The sequence below is a fragment of the Cydia amplana genome, chromosome 7, assembly GCF_948474715.1.
Source record: "Cydia amplana chromosome 7, ilCydAmpl1.1, whole genome shotgun sequence".
Lineage (NCBI taxonomy): Eukaryota > Metazoa > Arthropoda > Insecta > Lepidoptera > Tortricidae > Cydia > Cydia amplana.
Genome location: NC_086075.1, coordinates 18,446,552 through 18,461,460, shown reverse-complemented (window position 1 = coordinate 18,461,460; position 14,909 = coordinate 18,446,552). Strand labels below are relative to the sequence as shown.

Below are 14,909 nucleotides of genomic sequence, written 5' to 3'. Positions count from 1 at the left end.
CATTGTCGACCGATTGAAGTGAGGAAACTGAGGAATGATCAAATAAAGGTGCCCTTTTCATGTTTGTATAATTATTATGTGAGTAATCTTCAACAAATGTTCATGAAATTTGGCAAGAATGTAAATCATACCACTTCAATATTCAGGAATATAGAGGGATCATAATGATAAGTCTCGTCCCATAGCCCATTATCAAGCTCATCCAAAATACAAATAATCTATAAAAAAAAGTCATTAGAAAATAATTAGCAAATAAAAAATAACATAAATACAAACGAATAGTATTCGTGTCCTGTATGGCTTGCATTTAGATTAATTTGTCTTAAAGGGCATCTGCCCTGTTCGCTTCGGCCTCACGCACGCCTCTCAAAGGTTCGGGACCCTCTGGTCCCTCGATATGGACAGCCGCGATATCTATGACAGGCATAGGTCTCTTTTTGGGGTAATGTACTTACTATTTAGTAGGTATACGTATGAGCGTGATGCACGGGCGAATGTTCTCAACTTGAGATGAAATTAAAACCAATTTGCTAGTTCGAATTGGCCTTTAGGTTAAGTTACGTTTTGAAGATCACAATAGATTTTACTTCAGCAATGAAATAGGAGAATATATCTAATAGTTTATTTGATTAAGAGTATAGATTTTCTCAAATAATATTTTAAGTTTGAGTGAGAAAAACGGTTTTAATTGGGAATATTTAAACGTACCAAAAGACCAAATTAAGTAATTAATATAGTAGAACTTGAGCTAGTTTTGTTTGACGTCATTTTCATAACTTCGCGTGTCCCGTCGTAGAGTGCAGCCAAGCCTGAAAAAAGTTGTTGGTATTAATTAATAAATAGAGTGATTTATAATAGCCCACGTTTTATATGGACTTACATACATGTAGCAAATTAACTTTTATATGAATAATTTATGACAATGAATAGTTTTAAAAGAATGCGTCCAATTAAATGTCACCCTATACAGAATGTTATTAGGGTTCCGTACCTCAAAAGGAAAAAACGGGATAGGATCACGAATCCGACTCGCACTTGTTTTTATTCAACCATTAGCCATACCTCCTCTGCGAGTTGAACGACTGAACGTGTTTATCTTAAATGCATGAATTGGACAATTGCGGAGTTGGTCTCATAGTATACTAGAGGAGGGATACCCCCAGTAGGTAAACCAAACAAAATACTTATTCCAATAATGGCTGATTTTTCAACCCATAGCTATACTTATAATGAGAAGTGGACATTAAGTGAATATTATATAGCTCATAATGAAGAACTTTACTAATAATTTTCCAGTTTCTCTTAGGTAGTAAAACAGATGTCTCACCTGAGAGTGCAGAAGTAGAAGATCTCAACGAGACTTAAGAAGGAGAAGCCGAGGAAGAGTCCGAGCAACCCGCCGCAGTTTGCCAGGAAGTCTGTCAGACCGAACAGCTCCGAGCGACGCATTGACATGTATCGCGGCTCCTTGTAGTACAGCTCTATCATCGTATACGACATCCTGGAAAAAGGATTACGTTAAAACAAAATACCAGTTGTATAGGTACTTAATTTAGTACCGTAAAATGGGGTGAGTAGGGTTCGCGGGGAGAGTTGAGTTATGAATGGGGAGATAAGGGATGAAAGGGGGGTGAGATGGTATTTTAAGGCTACTGCTACAATAATAATGTATTCCAATTTAAAATGGAGCTATAGTAATACTCATAATAATAAAAAATTTATCCAACAATCTTCCAAAATCACCTTTGTTTTGTATGAAATTCCATCTCAGCCCAATTACGAGGGACTACGGGGTGAAGTGGGATTTCCTGATATCGTCAAAGCTATGAAATGGATCTACCCAAAATAAAATAAAAACTAAAATACAAACGTCCGGAACACTTATATACACCATTCAGTTTGCATATGTAAAAATAAAATGTTATCGAGATTTGAATGTCAGTTTTGCGCCTACTCACCCTATTTTACGGTAGTAATGAACTCGAATAACTGCAGGGTGAAATTTGAACCACCAGCCATACTTTACATAGTGACTTTATAGCCTTTTATAGGTCATACTGAACAAATGTTACTATGGGATCAATGTCGAAATAGCGAAAAAAAATTTGGCTGTCCCATAGAAATCAGCGATCAGCGGCATCGCATCAACCGGAATGTAATATTGAAACAGACAATTTTTGTTTCGCGATTTCGACATTGATCCCATAGTAAAATTCACTACGCAGAGTATGGCTGGTGATTCAAATTTCACAAGTTCGTATTTTTAGAGGATTTTGACATAATATGTCATCTATAGTGCATCCATTATATATTTTATCTTATCATGTACTCGTATAGTGCATCTATTATATCTTATCATGTCGATTGTAGAGTTAGCTTAGACAGACTATAGATAACAACACAGGGAACAATAAATCAATACTTGAAACTAATTAAAAACACACCCCGTCCCCTCATCAGTCTCATTCTGGTACCACTCGGGATAAACAACTTTGATAGCATTCAGCATACTGTGTATATCGAACTTCGTCTTGAGAACCTCCGCGTCGTACTGGATGCCGATGCAGAGCGGAAGGCATTGGCATTTGTCAACTTTAGAGTCGATTTGACTTTCCTCGGCGGCGTATCTCTCTGAAAATGTGAAATCAATAAACATGAGTATAAGAGTGGAATAAAAATATGTATACACAGAAATCTCACTGTTTAACAAAAACCGATCTTTGACAGCGGTCACGGTTGATAATGTCCGTTCAACAAAGTAGAATAGGTAGTATGTATGTACATACTTTTAAGTTAGTAGCTTCGTATGTTACATATTATAATACGTTCCGTCGCTGTAACAGTTCCTAAAGGTAATGTTTAAATATCTTACCCAATGCTTTTAAAACGCAATTCTTTTTAAGTTCTCTGCAAATAGTTGAGCTGACTTTATCTGAAAATTAAAGAGTTTTTAAAAGGAATTTTTACTTCTATGAATGGCCGCTAGAGACGATGATTATGAGTAGATCACTAATAATAGTTTACAGTACTTACATATAATTATATAGAATTACGACTAACTGAACTATGCTGTGAACTGGACTAGGACTTATTATGTAACTCCGTCCTTTAGTGATTCAGTTTAGGTCCTAAACAAAATCGCAATAAGGACATCATGGTAAGGCCCCTGATGCCTTCCGCAGGACGCGTACTCTCTTCTGCTTTCTAGACTGTTATGTGCCTTTAATGACTGCTTGGAGCATCCGTGAGCCTAGCGCGCCCAAACAGTTTGGCGACATACCAGTCATACCACTGACCTAACTACTCAAATTGTCCATTCCATACGCTGACTGAAACCATTTAACAGCTCAAACTCACGTGGCATGTGAAACCAAACACAGCCGCAGCTGTCAAAAGTGTAATCCGACATGCACTCCAGCCGGCAATTGTTGGGGGTGTATGTTCTGAAGTACTTCAACCGACGCTCTTCGGGGAAGTAACATTGGCGGCTGAAACAAAACATGTTAAAACATATTCAGAGGGGCTACCGCGAAAACCGAAGCTCGCAAATTGCGGGGATCTCTCTCTTTTACTCCAATGAAGGTGTAATTAGAACGGCAGAAAAAAATGCCCGCAAACTTCGATTTTCGCGGTTACAAATTCAACAATTAGGTAGTATTTTATTACGGCTTAGCCGTGGCCAATCTAAGGGACGCAGTTCAGAGCAAGCTATAGCGTGATCTTGTCCCACTGCATTGCGTAGCGTTTCGTCCCAGGCAGCGTAACCAACATGCCAATCGCTTACGCTCCGTAGCGATCGAAACGCAACTCGAAGCGAAAGCGATTGTCACTTTAACTATTAGGCCCGCAGTTGCGTTGCGTTATGCATAGGTAATAGTTTCATCAAGATCGATATCGCGATAATTTACTTTCTATCGCCAATTTCATTTACATCGGCTATCCCAGTATATTCTGCACGCAAAGTGCTACGTCAAGTAGGTCAGGTATGGCGTGACTGTTACTGCCAAGACTTAGCGTATTTAGATGGATTCTGAATGAATGAACGAACGAAGTTGACTCACATTTTTGGAGAATAGTTCACCAATGCGTTGGAAGTATTCGTGACGCTGAATTTTACTGCGAACGAAGAAGTCTGCTCCGGCAGGGCAGCGTAGTAGTACAGAGAAGATTGAGGCATGTCTGCCGGGTGCTGGAGGTACACCTGGAATAAAATAGGATCCACCTAAGCTAACTGTGCATCGATCATCTTAATATGATCTTAGATATTTCATATTAATGATGACATTGCCACACTTTATCATGCAGAGTTATCTTGATCAGAATCTAAAATTATCCAGATGCCAAAGGCTATATGTAGGCTAGATGTCTACCTAATTCTGATACACACAGAATAAAAAAAACATGTTAACGAGGCTCTAGTGATTCTTAATTAACTCTTGGGAACATGAAGGCAACGAACTATGTAGAATAACAATGAAAAATGATCACAAGTGTGTTGTGCTGCAAGCGACTCAACTGTACTGCGAGAAAGATATAAGGTACCTTATATATGTTAAAAAGCTAGTATACCTACTTTATAACCGTGGTTTAGGCCATAGCATAGCCCATCCCGGTCAGTTGTCTGCTCTCTGAGAATAACTCGCAGGTCGGTGTCTGCGCCGTTTCCCTGGGGATTGATAAAGATCTGAGGGCCCGCCCATGGAAACATAACACCTTGGCTGTCCACCATCCTTCACCTAGTGTTGCTCCCACTCCCCATACAAATTTAGTGATCCCACCGGCGATGCTCACAGCATCGGACTATTACTGAGGTTAATAAAGAGACCAGGTGATGAGCTTTTGATCCCACCGGTGATGCTCATGGCCACACAGAGAAGAGTACGTGATCCCACCGATGATGATCATGGCAGCCAAAGTGTTAAATAATGTAAGGAAATAGTCACGTGACTTTTCGTAGCATCTGTCATCCTGATACATTTTTTTCCATTTGGCGTTTGTTGATGTACGATTCTCATTTTAAACTTAATACTTCTTAATACTTCTAATACTTCTAATAGTGATTCTCATTTTGGTCACAGGTCATATACAACCTTTATATCAAAGTGGACCCATATCTGGCGAATGCCTTTTTTTTCAGAAGGCTCACAAAACCTTTCGCACATGAGGCAATCAAAATAATTACTGGCGACGCAACTGCTAGAAGTGGCCAGATGTGTCTTTAAAAAAAAACTAGGTAAAAATTACTTTGAAGTCTTCCTTAGATTAGGTACTCACTCGTCCTTTTTTCGGATACACATCCTCCTCGCTACTGGTGTATCCGCCTTTAAGGGACCAGTTCTTGCTGGGTTTAGAGCTATTTAAGTAGGAATAATCTTCGTGTACGCTGAAATAAAGATGATTTTTGGTGAAACTTATTCTTATACTGAAATAGGTGTCTTATACAAGAGAAGAAGAACCAAGACTTCTAATGCCCGAGACTGGACTTGAGCTTGCGTCTTCAGTATTCGTAAGTAAAGCCTACCCAAGCCACCCATGGCACGACCACACCCTTCCCAATTTCTTGAGTGCATTTGGCCAACTCTAAGGATAATCAGAATTTGCTCACCTCCTATCCAAATACTTAGTAGCTTAAAAGATGACTCACGTTAGACCAGGCTGACCGGCCCGTGTCTGGGCCGGAGCTTCCAGCGCTTACTTTTCTATGACAGATGACAGGCGATCACGTGATGCTTTCCACAGAAAACGAAGCTCTGGAAGCTCCGGCCCGCACACGGCCCGGTCTAACGTGAGTCATCCTTAATGTTGCAGTTGCTGGGGAATATTAGTGTATCTGAGTTGAAAATGATAGAGAATGGTAAAGAATTCAAAGGGATCATAGCCTAATGCACTTACTTCTCCTGTCTAAAGATTTCACTCGCCGCCATAGTGTTCGTTGTAAAGCAGATTCCCTCCGAAGTAAGCACTGATTGAAAAATGTCCTGACACGCAACGTCACCTCCTCTCCAGCGGCATGCATAAAATATGTCTGTAATCGTTGGAGCTACCTGAATCAAAAACATTTTTGAATTAATATTACGTCTTCTATAAAAAAAAAATGATTGTAGAAAGAGTTAATAAATCCCTAGGTGTAAGGTCCCCGCGGTGTAGTAAGGCTAGGATCTGATTAGTCTCTCAATGTAGAGACTCTCATATCAGCCCTTTATCGCCCACTGTTGAGCCTCTCTTGTAGTACGACATTTGTCCCGGTCCACAGCTAATCTCAACCAGAAGGGACCCGCAATCTTCAGAAAGTCGTCCACCCAACGAGCAACGCCAGGTGCTCTTTTCATCCGAAAGCGGCCACCATTCCGCTAACACGATGTAAGTAAAGACTAGTCTACGTTAAGTAGTATATACATATGTAGTAAATCTATAGTATCAATCTAGATGCTACTAACGTCAATTATATGTTGAACGGCTGTGGCATCAGAGTAGTTTCGTTTTCTGTACGGAACGACTGGCACGTCGACCCAGCAAACTAAACCTATATCCTCATACTTATTGACCAAGGGATCATCTTCTATGCTGTGAAATAAAAACATAATAATATTAGACAAATACTTAAACCTATTTTCTGATCAGCAGGCCTAGCCAAGGCGACAATCGCTTTCGCTTCGACAACGAAACGCTTTGTGTCTCTCTATCACTCTTTCATATTAGTGCGACAGTGTCAGTTGCGTTTCGATCGCTACGGAGCGTAAGCGATTGACATCTTGGCTACGCGGCCAGCTCTTTCATCATTTTTACTGTCACAATTAATAATAATATCTGGGTGACCGAGCTTCGCTCGGAAAACATAAAAAAACTCGAAAATGCGCGTTTTCCCAGAGATAAGACCTAGCTAGATCGATTTTTCGCCCCCAAAAACCCCCATATAGCAAATTTCATCGAAATCGTTAGAGCCGTTTCCGAGATCGCCGAAATATATATATATGTCGGAGCGAGACACCAGAAAGACGTATTGCAGCATTGCAGTTCATAGTTAGACGCCTGTATAAAATCGATTAGCAATGTTTGGCGTATTGTTGAACTAAAATGACAGGTAGAAGGCTTTGGAACGTCAAGATGTGTACCTATCTTGAGTGAACGTAGGCACGGGCAGGCATTTTTGTCGTTATGTTGGTAGACTGGTCAGGCAGGTTTACCAACTTGAATTTGAGGCGGGAGCAGTTGGCTCCGCCGTTGGGACTGGCTTCCTTCTTCTTGATCGGACCGCGCTAGAGATCGGACGTTAGCCAAGCTCGTGCCTAATTCGCTACGTTCCTGAAGGCTTACACCTGAAGGATTAATCTGAAAGCTTATAGATTCTCACGTTCTTTAACCGTTTAGCTAAGTGTTTTATTCCAAGTGTTATTTTGATTTCTTATGTGCCATTATAAGCTTACTTTTGTAAAATAAAGAAACTATGTGTTGTTTTGAAAAGATGTGTCCCGCCGAGTTTGTTGCCGGGTTAAATCTTCTCGGGTCAGAGGTGTAGGGTTGGAACCGGTTTAGTTTGACTTAAATAAAGATTTGAACGATTTAATGTGATCTTTTTATTTTTATTGAATTCCGATTCCATCGTAAGATCGTTTAGTTATTTTTATTATTTAGTACTGAAATAATAGTGGGCACTAGTATGGTTAATGAGTCCGAATGTTTATTTCATGCGTAGGTAGCATACCTACTATTTTGGCTGTGAAGTAATACATCTAGGTACTACCCCCACGCGCCCACCGCCATCGGGACCATCCGTCGCCGTCATCAGCAAGTGGGATCGATGCGTAGTTTCATGTATTGCTTACACAGCCACCTGGGAGCGTGGTGTATTTCTGGTGACCTACATTCCATAATCTGGTCATTTGGTAACGGTAAGCTCACGTGTCTAACCTTGATTGAATGGTGAGTGTTATTCATTGTTATTTGGTGAGAATTATTGTGAAATTGTGAATTATGATTGGGGCTGTCGAACAGACTGGTCGTGACGTGACGTCATCTCTGGTATCGCCACGTTTCTTTATAATTAATTTTTGTAATCCATTTAAATCAAAGCGATCTTGAGTTATTTTGATTTGAAATCCATACTGTTAATTAAAACCGAGTATTAGCTATCACGACGTGATACTATTTCATCGCTCACTTGTGAATCTACCCTCAATAATTGATTTTTCATGAAAATACAATTAATTTTTAAAATCCATTTAAATCTAAGTGATCTTAAGTTATTTTGATGTGAAATCATATTGTTAATTAAAATCAAATATTGGCTGTCGCGACGTGATATTATTTCATCGCTCACTTGTGAATCTACCCTCAATAATTGATTTGAACATACAATTAATTTTTAAAATCCATTTAAATCTAAGTGATCTTAACTTATTTTGATGTGAAATCCATATTGTTAATTAAAATCAAATATTGGCTGTCGCGACGTGATATTATTTCATCGCTCACTTGTGCATCTACCCCCAAAAAGTATTTTTTTTTTCATGAAAATACAATGCACCGTTAGAAATTGATCCTGCTGATTTGCCAATGCATAGGATTATGTAATCTTTACCCTGTAACGTTTAGTAATTAATAAAATTGCGACAAATTATTGCTCGTAATGCCGTGATAGATCACAAATCGTGCATACTATGGAAACATGAGCTACGCATATGAAAATTAATGTTACAGTGTCCTGCAGCCAGAGCCGAGCGAACTTGCAGACATCATACCATTACGCCCGTGACACAGAAGCAGCTGTGCATTATCTTCTGTGCTGGAGATTTGGAAATAAAAGGACAGGATTCGTTCTAATTGTTTATTAGTGAATTTTATTTTGAGTGTAATGGCGAAGCATAACAGTCGAACGTAACTAATAAGCTGTCACTTTTCGTATTGGCCCATTTTACCGTGCTACTTATTTTTGGAACACGTGTTTGTTTGTTCATAGAATTAAATAAAACGCACTCATTGAAGTTTAAATTTTATTCTGAGATTTTTGAAGTCCCGTATACATTGGAAACATGTTTTTTTTTTGTGTCTGCTACCTTGCATTTCATAAACCTTTTGAGTTTAGCCTGCATACATGATAAACCTGATACCGTGTAAGTGATGATTTCAGTGGCAGCCGGCTGTGTTGAGCCGCATCATGTCTCTTGCAGTCTGCCGCAGCGGCGGCAGCGGCGGGCGGAAGGGATCGGCCTCCGTGCATGGGTTGGACCTCACCACCACCACCTTTGACTTGGTCGCGTGCATCATACTTTATTAAGCTGGTGAGCAGTTCCCATTTCGTTGGGATTATTTTGAGATATTTTACTTCTGCATAGAAGTCTAGAGCGAGTTTCTGTTGTTAAAGCTAAAGAAGAAAGCTATCTTTAGTGATTTTGATCAGTAATGTTCAGTTTCAGTTGATCAGTTGACGCTGATAGTGTAAATGGTTCTGAGTAACATGATTTAAAGACCTGTTTTTATTTTCTTTTTTTTTGGAATTCACTGTTAACATTGTTTTGCCTTCGACGGACTGAAAGCTTGTACTTTCGTAGGACTGTAATTACGCCCGATGGACTGGGCACTACTGTTTTGCTTTCGATGGACTGAAGGCACGCCTGATGGACTGGGCAATACTGTTTTGCTTTCGATGGACTGAAAGTATGCCCGATGGACTGGGTATTGTTTAGTGACCGCATCAGAAGTGCCGGAGCATGTAAGAGGTGCACGTGGTCTGCTTTTTATGTGCAGAATGCTCTTTGCGAGGAGTAGCACTTACGCAGCTGAGATGGTTACTTCTGACGAGGGTCTGGTATCTGCCGAAGGACTGGCAATGCACCGAAGGACTGGTGTTGTTTTGTAAAAAATTAATTCCCGTTTATGTACTGTCTTCATATGAGTAAAATTGGAACTATCAATTCGGAATGTTATTTATTTTAAGATGTCTTACAAAAATTTAGATCACATAATTATGACCAATTTTTTTTTTAATGCCAGATAATTTCCCCGTAAATTGATATTGACGACAATAGTAGTGATACTGTCGAGCAATGAATTAAAGCTGGTGTGATTTGTGTTTTTGATGTTTGGGATTGTTTTGTTTTCACATAAATTTGAGAGTATCCGCCAGATGGAGGCGATGATTATTGGAGTGTATCCGTTAGATAGCGGCGATGATTACTGATGATTATTTTATTTAGTCGTTGCTCGATGGACTATTTTTGACTAGAGAATTGAGGATTGTTAAAGTAATTTTGAACATTTATTTTTTCTGGTTTGATTGATAACAAAGTTTGATTTTAATAGTAATTTGAGTGAGACCCAAATTGTTGGTCAGGAATGACCGAGCGATGAGATACTGTGCTGTATATTTTGTTACAGAATCAAATGCATACATCCACACACGAGGACGTGTGTAGCGCAGGACGGCCGTGTCGGAGCGAGACACCAGAAAGACGTATTGCAGCATTGCAGTTCATAGTTAGACGCCTGTATAAAATCGATTAGCAATGTTTGGCGTATTGTTGAACTAAAATGACAGGTAGAAGGCTTTGGAACGTCAAGATGTGTACCTATCTTGAGTGAACGTAGGCACGGGCAGGCATTTTTGTCGTTATGTTGGTAGACTGGTCAGGCAGGTTTACCAACTTGAATTTGAGGCGGGAGCAGTTGGCTCCGCCGTTGGGACTGGCTTCCTTCTTCTTGATCGGACCGCGCTAGAGATCGGACGTTAGCCAAGCTCGTGCCTAATTCGCTACGTTCCTGAAGGCTTACACCTGAAGGATTAATCTGAAAGCTTATAGATTCTCACGTTCTTTAACCGTTTAGCTAAGTGTTTTATTCCAAGTGTTATTTTGATTTCTTATGTGCCATTATAAGCTTACTTTTGTAAAATAAAGAAACTATGTGTTGTTTTGAAAAGATGTGTCCCGCCGAGTTTGTTGCCGGGTTAAATCTTCTCGGGTCAGAGGTGTAGGGTTGGAACCGGTTTAGTTTGACTTAAATAAAGATTTGAACGATTTAATGTGATCTTTTTATTTTTATTGAATTCCGATTCCATCGTAAGATCGTTTAGTTATTTTTATTATTTAGTACTGAAATAATAGTGGGCACTAGTATGGTTAATGAGTCCGAATGTTTATTTCATGCGTAGGTAGCATACCTACTATTTTGGCTGTGAAGTAATACATCTAGGTACTACCCCCACGCGCCCACCGCCATCGGGACCATCCTTCGCCGACATATATAAACAAGAATTGCTCGTTTAAAGGTATTAGATAGATAAATAGATTAGATACACGGGATATTTAATATTTATGGTATATTCTGATTTAAGTAGGTAGTTTCGGTAGCATCATGATGATGATGATGAAGTGTGGCCGAAAATCGAAATGCACCGAGAATAGTGTCAAGATTTTAACGTTACATATCAACTCTTATTTACTTTTTATACTTAATAATTAATTCAACGCCTTACTCGTCTTGTGATTTGTTACTCGTCAAACGTGACTCCATTTTTTTCATCTCGATCGTTTCGTGAGTGAAATTATAAAGGGATCGCTTCGCTTTGATTTGTGGGCAGATTGTCACCGATGGGAATGGTACCTAAAATAGGTAAAATAAATAAAAACACCTACTTTTTAAATGATACTTCCAAAAATGCTGGGAAACATAATACATATAATCAGCAAAATCATGAAATCATGATATATTATTCATGTCTTGGCTAAAAATATTTAGTGACCTAAAAATCGGAGCTGCTAAATAGGTAGACATTCCGACGTGTGGTTCATTAAGTACGAGAGTGCTACTAAGAAGCGGAGATATCGAAACAGTTTTACTAATTCTACTCTAACGTTGTCACGTTGACTTGTGTGAAATAATAACCAAATGATGTCTACCTCTCCAACAGACACCAGTTGCTCACTAAGAGCTACAATGACCGGGCTGGTCTGCCACTTGATCCAAACATTCTTGATCAGGATCACACACAAACTGATGCTGACTAGGAATGTTGCCACCCAGAATATCCTGAAAATGAAAAACAATTTGGATTTCGATTTGAATATTCTAAAAATAAAAAATAATTTGGAATAAAAAAATTAGAAAGGACCAAAAGGACAAAATGACACACCGTTTAAGTAGTAAGGGGCTTTTCGCGACGATGGTCGGAATTTAACTGTCGTTTCTGAATTTGGTATTGTTTGAATGCAATGGGTCCTGTATAGACATTAATCCTCAAAACAAACCGGATCGACTGGTACCATTAAAAAAATTATCATCTAGCCCTGGGGTTCCCAAACTGTGCGCCGCGGCACCCTCGGGCACAGTAAAGAGGGGCGCCGTGAGGTGAGTTTTTTTTTTAAACCCCTCTGCTGCCGCCTCGCTGCTATAAGGTGAGGTCCCAGGAACGCCGAAGTACTCTTCCGCAACCTCGCCAGCGGCCGTCCGGACTCGGACCCGACTCTTAGGGAAATCACCCCTTCACCTCATTGGGCGCGTTGGCTACACATCGCAGACTGGGAATACCTGATCTAACCTATTTCACGGAGCTCATTTAAACCCTGTTGGTAAAAATAAAATAAAACTATGCTTACTTTTCGACAAAACTACGGCCTTTCTCAGAGATATACTTGAGTCCATGCAGACTGCTGTTCTCTGCATACTCCTGCATCAGATCCACTGCCTTTCTTCGCTTACGTCTAAGCTTTCTGCTGTTATTGACGCTACTTTTGGTATCGTCGGAACTGTAATAGTATTTTTAAAAGGATTTAAATAGTATGTTTTGTATTCAATGTCTACTTTATTTACACGACCAAAATCAGTAGTTTTAAAATTATTATTTAAATAATCAGAACCTAATGCAATACCAGTGATATATATAAAATTATACAGGATGTCCAGTGACAAATTTTCGAACTCGTAGTGCGAAAGAGTGGGGTTTTTTCAGTTTTCACTTATTTTACAGTTATGTGGTGTAAATACATAATCTACAAACATGTTATCATTTCTCTATCTAGGGTGGGTTAACGCATTTTTTACATTAAATAATACAATTTTAAACGTATTTAAAAACAGTTGTACGGTAGAAAAAAGCGAAATCTAATCTTCAAGGATAGGTATTCCACAGCCGTCTTCAGATCCAAATCTCTCCAATTCTCGTTCCTCTAATTCTTAGAGAGACCGCTCTGATGATTGATATTTATTTTCTCTATCTATGATGTGTTTAGGAATTTCATGTTATGACCGCCATTGCGGCATGTGGTCACTGTTTGCAATTAATATTTTATATCGATTTAAATATAATTTCGGCTGTGCTTTTTGAACGCATCATAATTATCATAGAGAGTTCGTGATGTGTGTGTTAATAAAGTAATATTAAACTTACTCCATTTCCACAAACTAACACCCAACTTTACAATGATTAATTTAACGAAACACGACCGATCGTCGTGGCACAGGAAGCATTTATACGCCTCATTTAATTACTGTTAGGATGGTAATTGTTTTTCATTACATTAAGTCCGTTGTGGATGAGGTGATGTTATAAGTAATGAAATAGTTAATTACGATATAAATATCAAGGGACTATGACAATCGACCTAGACCTCGTTCTGATCTAGGTTTTTATTATAACCAAGCTGTATACTTACCTAGCTATACAGGGTGAAACAATGCCAGGGAGTCTGATTCGAATTCCACGATTCGTTACGGCTTTGATCTTATTTTGATACGACCTTGAAGATCGTTCACGCTGATAAGTGATTGATGAGCACCAATCACTCATGATCGTATCAAAACCAGTTGAAAACCATAACAATTAATTAAATTAGAATCGACCTAAAGAACTTTCGTGGAATTATTTTTCACTAATGAAGTGTAGGTAAGTGTGTGTAATGTTTGTATGTGTAGACGATCGGTCTGGTCTAGCCGGTAGTGACCCTTCCTATGAAGCTGATGGTCCTGGGTTCCAATCCCGGTAAGGACATTTATTTGTATGATGAGAATTTGTGTAAGAATGTCCTATACGTACCTACCTCATATTTATTTACCTACTTAACTTTTATATTGGATTGGAATAGTGCTCTATCACTGACGATTTTAGGTTTTTCAATGTTGGCAGTAAGCCCAATTTATTTATTTTGTAAAGTAGACCTACAATAGAATAATGTTAAGGCTATTAATAACGGTTAGGTATTGAATTATCAAGAGACAAATGGCAGCAATAATGTAATAAGTAAATACTTAATTTCAACACGGTTGCGTGTCAGCGTACCTATAATTATTATTAGTTAGTTACTTAATTTTTCGTGTTAACATATTTTTTATAGCACCGTTACTTCGTTGATCGAAACAAAGTATTACAACTTACTATTTTAGTAAATGGTATAAAGGCTCGCGGCGATATCGTCGCGCGCTCGCCTCGCTTTCAACTCGCTCGTAAATCGCCAGTGTGGCCTCGCTCTTACATTCTTCCCGCATTTTTTCGCGATTTTTCGTGTTACGGAAATATTCTTAAGATTTTCTCTTGAAGTACGACGATTTAAGACTCCTTACATGGCCACCTCAAAATTCAGGACTCCCTGCAGGGGAAGTTTAAAGATAATTTATCACCATACTAAAGTCCTCTTGAAAAATCGATAAATTATTGAATACCATCTGCATAAATTCTAAAAATAAACTCCATTTCTAACTCGAGCAAGCGGTTAATGGCTGCTGCCAATCCAGGCTCGAGTGAGCCCTAGAATTAATTACCTCATGCCAATTACCAGCTAGGCACCCTAGCAAGCTAGGGTTCCTTCGTGTATGCACTGTGTACAGTTCATCGTTAGGTAGGTATAGGTACCTAAATACTCGTACATCGACCGAACGACTAAGGGTCGGTTGCACCAAACTGTTTGTCATCGTTAATGAGT

The 14,909-nt window shown here is 39.1% G+C and overlaps 1 protein-coding gene across 1 annotated transcript; it reads right to left on the bottom strand.

The window, feature by feature from the left end:
* Positions 1-676: 676 nt before the first annotated feature.
* Positions 677-13,451, bottom strand: LOC134649560 (pickpocket protein 28-like). Its single transcript, XM_063504335.1, has 14 exons — positions 13,382-13,451; positions 12,591-12,740; positions 11,895-12,024; positions 11,471-11,598; positions 6,438-6,564; positions 5,893-6,044; positions 5,275-5,383; positions 4,574-4,666; positions 4,062-4,201; positions 3,358-3,488; positions 2,873-2,932; positions 2,445-2,631; positions 1,328-1,501; positions 677-809 (listed from the first exon to the last, which is right to left on the bottom strand). The coding sequence occupies exons 1-14, from the start codon at positions 13,384-13,386 to the stop codon at positions 749-751; spliced, it is 1,647 nt and encodes a 548-aa protein (XP_063360405.1). The 5' UTR covers positions 13,387-13,451; the 3' UTR covers positions 677-748.
* Between the last annotated feature and the right edge of the window lie 1,458 nt (positions 13,452-14,909).

Bases quoted from the DNA above. Each gene is read 5' to 3' on its own strand.
- LOC134649560 (XM_063504335.1), bottom strand. The intron at 6,045-6,437 runs GTTAGTAGCATC...TTTTTGATTCAG, and splicing joins CCGTTCAACATATAATTGAC to GTAGCTCCAACGATTACAGA. The intron at 1,502-2,444 runs GTGTGTTTTTAA...TCCTTTTTCCAG, and splicing joins GAGACTGATGAGGGGACGGG to GATGTCGTATACGATGATAG.